The sequence below is a fragment of the Dermacentor albipictus genome, unplaced genomic scaffold (assembly GCF_038994185.2).
Source record: "Dermacentor albipictus isolate Rhodes 1998 colony unplaced genomic scaffold, USDA_Dalb.pri_finalv2 scaffold_39, whole genome shotgun sequence".
In the NCBI taxonomy this organism is placed as follows: domain Eukaryota; kingdom Metazoa; phylum Arthropoda; class Arachnida; order Ixodida; family Ixodidae; genus Dermacentor; species Dermacentor albipictus.
In genome coordinates, this window is record NW_027225593.1 from 906446 (window position 1) to 913556 (window position 7111).

A 7111-nucleotide genomic window follows, 5' to 3' on the forward strand; every position below is an offset into this window, starting at 1 on the left:
CGACCGCGATTGAGGTTGAGAGAGACTTAACTGCCAGCAAAAAAGAAAGGCACCACTTGTGAAAACCTTCCACGAGAACTTCTGGTGATGTATTACATATGTATGTAGTGATTCTGAGGAAGGAGAGAATAACGCTCCACTCTCCTCACCCCGTTTTTCTGAAGTGGTTGCCCTCGGTGCAGGCCAAGTTCCACGAAACTGCCGAAACCTTCCGTGGGTCGAATTGACCTTTTTCACGATGGGAGAGCGCCTCTAGCGGCGAGAGCCGAAAGCAAATACGGTGGCTCTCGGTTGACGCGGCGGCATGACACTCTTTGTTGCTTTGCGTTGTGCTGTGACTGCTGCTGTTTAAAGTTTACACAGTACGCTTGCATCGTCACCGCTGATTTTCGCAACCGCCTGTCGACACTTGCGAAGCTTTCTTCGACATGTTTTCTATTGAAGACTTCAAGAAACTTCACGACTCCGGCGGTCAGTGGAGCTGCGATTTGGAGTTGGTGCCGCCAGTGACTGACAACATAATCGACAGCCATTTCGGCGAGTCGCACCGGCAGCTGCATAAAGGCTGGATGTTCAAAGAGGAAAGGTACATTCGCCGGATCGAGTATTTGATGTGCGGGCAACCAACAGGGACCGAACTTGTGTTGCGCAGCATATGTTTGTGCTCGATGAAAGCTGGCCACTACAAGCAAGTCGTAGCGCTTGCTAAAGGCGGAGCAGGGGCCGTCGTCCAAGCATACTGCGATTGCGTTGCTGGGTAAGTACATTTTTTAGAGACGTGAAATGCTGTGCACGAATGTGCTGTCCGCCCTTATGATATAACACTGAACGACGATGTAGAAAACGGTGTCCTAACAACGGTGCGTTCGCGAGGTGGCAGCGCTTTCACCGTCTCTACGTGCAGGCACCGCTACGGCTCGCTGTCGGGAAACATTCATTTTTCGTTTACAAAGTGAGTCGAGCCACAGGCTGTGGGCGATGGGTGCCGTAAAAGCATTCACATGTCACTGGTTCGGGTCTATATGACCTTGCGAAGAGTAGTTCGCGGCGAATAGTTCTGGCGATTATTTGATGTTCTACCGTATTTACACAAAAAAAAACAACCCGACCGTGCATAAACCGTTTAAGCTATCTATATCATGCACGGATAACAGCGCCTTCGAGAACCTTGCCCGTGCAGCTAGAAAAGAAAAAGAATGAAAATCAATGTACGCTCGCACTTCAATGTAGTGCAGCGAGTCCGCGTTTCTTAAATATATATTTAAAGTATTAAGTATGTACGACCGACTCGCCCAACAACGTGCTCTCTTAAATATATATTCTGTAACGAACATTAGCTTTCTCTTTCCGTTTGTTTTGCCCACTCACAGGAGCATTTACCAGGCATCTAAATGTGAATACTTTTTATTTTCTTCTGATTTTCCTAGTCAAAGCCAAAGGTGCCAGCATATAGCTGCATTGCTGTTTGCCATACGAAGTATCCAGAGGCCGTCTTGTACGAGTGTCCCGTGCAGATGGATGGCACCAACACAAGGTAAGGTGAATGTTTTTATTCAGAACACAGTTCAAGTTAATCAGGTAAAATGCAGCGAACAGAATAAGGAGGGACGTATGTGGTAGAACACAAGACGATGTGACAAATGACTTCAAAAGGAGCTTTGGTCTGGTATCTACACTCTTCCTTGTAATGGTACCTTAATGTAGAATGTAAGCATGCTGATAGAGAAACACTGTATTTGAAAAGAGGTGAGCTAGCATGCTGATCGGATTCACAGGAGTTTGCAGTGTCCATCATTAGTGCAAAATAACCGCATGCGTAATCAAATGTCAAAATAGATCTTGGCCAGTAAGCTTTATAAAACATGTGTATGAACTGTATACAAGTCCCCGCATTTTGTTATTTTCAGGACAAAACCATTTGCTGACCAAACCCTTGGTGGACATCACATTTAAGAAACATGTGATTAACAAGACGGTGCCCGTTAAGGCTAAGCGACAACTTCCTCCTCATTTGAGAACAGCTGGGCAGGCTGGGCTGTTGAAGTTCAGGAGTGCGATTGCAACACATGCACCTGAGCTGGTGTGGAACCGTTACACAGAGAGGCCAGCACCAGTGAGAAATGCGAGCCCCATCAACGACACAGAGGACATGAATTCGCAGAAGTGCCTCACATTGATCGATGAATATTTCAAGGAGCAGGTGTCGCTCACAGCTACCGAGAGGGCAGATATCTGTGCAAAGACTGTAGGCCAGGATAAGAACCCTCTATGGTTCACAGAAAGAACCGGGAAGCTAACTGCTTCAAAGTTCCGCAGAATACTGCACTGCCTGAAGCCAGAAGGGCTTGTTAAAGAAATACTTTATCCTCGCAAAGAAATAATGAAGAGTGGTGACCCCAGGCTCTACGGAATACAAAATGAAGCAAAAGCAGTTCAAAAATATCTAGAATTCATGCAGCTATATGACAAAAATATAGATGTCCTGGAAACAGGATTACATATTCATGAATTGCATTCTTTCATCGCCGCATCGCCCGATCGCCTGGTGAGAGATGGCAGTGAGGATGGCCTTCTAGAAGTGAAGTGCCCCGCTTCGAAAGCTGGCCAAAGAGTTGTCGACGCCTGCGCTGACAAAGGTTTTTACTTGGCAGTAACTAATGGTGAGGTCACCCTGAAGAAAGACCATTATTATTACTACCAAGTACAAGGACAGATGGGAGTCGCGAAGAAGCCATGGTGCGACTTTGTAGTCTTCACAGATCATGCTGACCTGCAAGACTGCATATCAGTGGAACGTATATATTTTGACGCAGAAATTTGGAAAGGCATACTTCAGGGCCTGGTGTACTTCTATAAGGCTGCTATTATTCCAGAACTCATGACACGACGTATCCGACGCCTTGGATTTCTTTACACTACAGGTGCAGGCTACGTGTCCTTCAAAAAGTATGCTGTGGGGTTTTATCTAGTTGACCATTGTGATGAGGACCATCTGAAGATGACTATCAGAAGGCTGACACACACATAGTGCGTTCCTTTGCATCATAAAACTTTAGTGCATGATGACACCTTTTAGGTGCTCCGAATAAATATACCGCATGCTTTCGTGTTCTATTACATGGTGTCCGTCTCCACTTCCTTCCCATTATTTATTAGTGGTCGCCTAAAGTTTGAGAGAAATGCACATGTTGTGAAAATTGCATCTGCTATGTCTAACATGTTTATAGGTAAGGGTCTGTCCAATAAATGGAACTCCTTGATTCTTCTTATGACCCTTTCAATGTGCACCCGTGCACTTGCAACATGCTTTGTGGCTTCAACATCCTTGGCACTCATCTGCGCTTCTCCAGGAATACGAAATGGAGGCATATGAAGGACAACACCACGTGGCAGAAGGTCATCTACCTTGAATCCCTTGTCAACCATGATGCCATCTCCTGATTCGAATAGATCAAGTACTCCAGACTGTTGCACAATAGCTCTGTCACTGGTACTTCCCCCATATAATGGCGACACAAAGCTAACATAGCAGTCAGGTGTTGCACCTACAACACATTTCATTGTGTTTGCGAACTTGTAGTGGGAGAAAGTTCGTCTTTGGGCAGTTAAGCTTGAGGGCTTTTGTATACGAATTTCTGTTGTGTCAAGTATTATACGTGTGTTTGGGTACCGTCTAAAATGAAGTGGCATGTGCTGTTGTACTTCAGGAAGTGTGGGGAAGCTGGTTATTTCAGTGAGAACCTTCTGCAATATAAGTACCCATTCTGAAAATATACGACTGAATGAGGCCATTGAAATTAAAAAATTGCGAGCAATCTCTCGTGTGGCCATACCTGTCCTTAAGCGAACCAGTACTGCATACATCTGCTCGGCAGCAGTGAGTGACCTGCTCTTTATGTCTATTGCAAACCGAGGGTTGTTGTTCAAAACTAAATTTAGTATATCGTAAAACACTTGCACAGAAGGCAATCCTGTGTAATACAACATATGCTCAGTACCTTGCATGTTATCGAGGCACAGTGTTGTAGCCTTCAGCTCGTAGTAATGTGCTTTCCACTGTATTGTCTGTTCCTCAGCAGCTTTTAGCTGTACTTCTAGCTTTTGCACCTTCTTTCTTTCTGCACTTAATTGGCTTTCAAGCAGCATAATACGCTCTAGAGAGAAATTATCCGTCTGGCAGCTCTTGTCGTGTTCAGCTGGTACACTATGCAATACTGCACCATCTTCACAGGTCGTAGAGCCTAATGACATTGCACTTGCTGCTCTGCTTAATGGTGTTCCTTGACCAAGAGGTGGAGTAGATGCCCCGGCAACTGGTTGACAATCTTGTGGTGTCCTATTTTGGCCTGCTGCTATACTCGGTGGAGTCCTCTGTCCAACAGCTGATGTGGTTGCACCGCTGCTGGCTTGGCCACTTGCATTTGCCAGTCTTGAAGCTGATAAATAACATTAAAATATATTTCGCGACAGTGTAACAATGTGCTATTTAAGACTAATAAGATAGGCGCAACATCAAATATAAAAACTCTGTACTACTCATAAATAAGTGACCACTTAATCTCCCTTTGCTAGATAAAGACCCATTAAAAATGGGTTAGTGTTTAGAGAAGGGAGCATCTTGCCGCCGATACCGTAACTGACTCGCCCAAGACGAAAGCGCGAGTTATATTGCGGGAGAAAAGTACTGCACGATGCTGCTTAGCATCGGCAATCGCACGACAGCCGGCGTATTCAGCATTACACGGGCGATTTCATGATAATGAAAAATAATATCAAGTGCCGAATACAAAATGAAGAAAGATTACTGCAAGGTCGTAAATGCTGACAGTTGACGAATCTCAAACAGCGTCACACACAGCCTATACCTTGCCGTTTCTTCACTCTGTCAAAGCGAGCGATTGACACAGGGCATCTCATTGGCGTGTGCTTGAAAACCGATGGTACGTAGTCCGGGTGGGGCATAAAGCGGGAGGGCGCTCCTGAAATAAAATGTGACGGTTAAACAGCTTGAGTGTTTCTGTTATTAACGCGTGTACGACACAGGACACACTGCGCTAACACAACCGAAACTGCGTACTAAACAAATGCACGATCGCCGACCTGCCACGTTCCCGCTCGGAAAGGGCTCGAAGTTACACTTATGCGCTCAACAGACACGCTGTTCATCAAGTAATAAGGAATATCAAGTCACTGTTTCTTTACCTGTTACGAAGTGATTGCTGCAGACGCGGGAGTTCGCTGTCGGTTCCCACGGCGATCCGTCGGCGTTGACGCGATGTATTGCTTGCACCCATTTCTTTCGTCTCGTTGCCTGAAGTGTCGCGGCAGGAAATCTAAAAAATCGCACATTTGGAGGCTTTCCGCTGGCATTACTGCAGCCTACGGCAGCACATCGCTGTGGCATCGCAAAAAAAAAAAAAAAGCTATGATCCTGCCTGCCAAGGAGCAGCGCGGCCAACACGGAGAGCCCGTACGTACGTTCTTTGCCGGATGTCACCAAAAATGTTTCGGGCGCTCGCCGCTAGTGTCGCTGTCAGAGCACTTCCGGTGCGCATGCGCACAAGGCACCCATGAAAAAGGCCCATTGAATAGTCGGGGGCCATAGAGCACCACGACGAATCCATTGGCAGCACTCAGAATTCCAGAGATCTGCTGACCCTTGCCATGGGGGCCGGTGTTATGCAGCTTGGGCTTCTACTTCCACGAAAGATGAAAAAGACGTTGTTGACATCAGCACCACACCTGGCCCTTCCTGTGCACGATGGGAAGCCCAAAGGAATAATAGGCGGAATCGGGCCATTGTTAGAGAGAGAGAGTCGCCACAAGCCGACCCGTGTCGCAATCGGCCTTTTTCATTTTCCTGTGCTGCCGCATGGCGCACGCCGCTGGAAACGTTTTGGAAGGATCCCGAGGCTTTCGCCGGTTGATTTGTGTACCTGGGCCCACGTTGAGTGCGCGTCGGTTGTGCGTTTCATGGATCGCGAATAATAATTCATGGATTCTTCGGGACCGCATGTATTTCCTGGAAACCACGTAGCACTCACCGACTGCTGGGTGCATAAAGTTTCTCACTATATCACCGAGAGGCAAATCTGGCGCCACCGTCTATGGAAGTTTCCTAAGGGGCCCTGTGCCGTCACGGGAATGACGGTGTTCGTGTCTGCGGGGCATATGTTGGCTGGTGTTGTTAGAGGCTTTGTCCAAAACGTGGGTATGGCTACACAAATAACGTGTTCTTGAAGTAAAATCTTCATAAAATGTTTCCATTCACGCAAATTACATCTTTACTCACGCACAATGCGTGACGAATGCCACAAAAGCAAGAACAGACGACAAACTGTTTCAAAGCGAACGCGAATTTTGTCTGACCTCCAGCTTTAGCGGCCCGCTGATACTCTTTACGTGTTATTTTTCTTATTTCTCTATAAATACTGCTATCTTAAACAAGATCTTAGCAGCGTGGTACACGAGCATTACAAAACAAAATAAATAAAAAAATGGGGTACCGCACTAAAAAAATTCTTCACACAAGCGCTTCAATATTACTTAAGCGATCTTTCCAATCATACAGTAAACAGTGCTATCACTAACAACCTCAGCAAGTGTAAAAAAAAATTATTTAAGATATGTCTCAAAAAGTGATAATGAGTCCTGCGTTACAGTTTTATCTGCCAGCTTATTCCAATGTACCATATTTCAAGGAAAAAATGAATATTTGAAGCAGTTGACACGTGTTGTAAATTGAGTTACAGCAAGTGAGTGTCGCTGTCTGGTAGCGTAACCTGACACTGCCCAGGCGGCGCGACCGAGCTGCGATCGTCAGCGCCTCTTGCGGCACCATCCGTCAAAACTGACACTGACGGACCACGCTAATCACGCTGCCCACGCGGATCTGCCAATGTGATCGCTTGTTCATGCTTGTTTTGAAACGAACAAATTGCGGAAGTTCTGCTGTAAGGTTTCAGACCAATTTAAAATTAAACGGTCGGATACGCCTGGCATTCGTCGTAAAGGGGAAAAGTTCTACGCTGGCGGGCACGTTCACAGCGTGAAACAAGTCGCCGGTGTGACTGTGCTGGTGAAGTAAACAAGAAGAAAGGGGGTTAACCGA

The 7111-nt window shown here is 46.3% G+C and overlaps 2 protein-coding genes across 2 annotated transcripts; one reads left to right on the forward strand and one right to left on the reverse strand.

The window, feature by feature from the left end:
- The first annotated feature begins 360 nt into the window (after window positions 1–360).
- Window positions 361–3117, forward strand: LOC139052825 (uncharacterized). Its single transcript, XM_070529969.1, has 3 exons — window positions 361–757; window positions 1428–1534; window positions 1908–3117. The coding sequence occupies exons 1-3, from the start codon at window positions 429–431 to the stop codon at window positions 3026–3028; spliced, it is 1557 nt and encodes a 518-aa protein (XP_070386070.1). The 5' UTR covers window positions 361–428; the 3' UTR covers window positions 3029–3117.
- LOC139052823 (uncharacterized) lies at window positions 1536–5577 on the reverse strand. The gene is made up of 3 exons (XM_070529968.1): window positions 5203–5577; window positions 4866–4979; window positions 1536–4436 (listed from the first exon to the last, which is right to left on the reverse strand). Exons 1-3 carry the CDS (start codon window positions 5402–5404, stop codon window positions 3115–3117), a joined length of 1638 nt encoding a protein of 545 aa, XP_070386069.1. The 5' UTR covers window positions 5405–5577; the 3' UTR covers window positions 1536–3114.
- Between the last annotated feature and the right edge of the window lie 1534 nt (window positions 5578–7111).

Excerpts from the sequence above, each read along its gene's own strand:
- LOC139052825 (XM_070529969.1), top strand. The coding sequence starts at position 429 with ATGTTTTCTATTGAAGACTTCAAGAAACTTCACGACTCCGGCGGTCAG. Across the intron at positions 758-1,427 it reads TACTGCGATTGCGTTGCTGG|TCAAAGCCAAAGGTGCCAGC; the intron begins GTAAGTACATTT and ends TGATTTTCCTAG. Across the intron at positions 1,535-1,907 it reads ATGGATGGCACCAACACAAG|GACAAAACCATTTGCTGACC; the intron begins GTAAGGTGAATG and ends TGTTATTTTCAG.
- LOC139052823 (XM_070529968.1), bottom strand. The coding sequence starts at position 5,404 with ATGCCACAGCGATGTGCTGCCGTAGGCTGCAGTAATGCCAGCGGAAAG. Across the intron at positions 4,980-5,202 it reads CAGCAATCACTTCGTAACAG|GAGCGCCCTCCCGCTTTATG; the intron begins GTAAAGAAACAG and ends ATTTTATTTCAG. Across the intron at positions 4,437-4,865 it reads CAGAGTGAAGAAACGGCAAG|CTTCAAGACTGGCAAATGCA; the intron begins GTATAGGCTGTG and ends GTTATTTATCAG.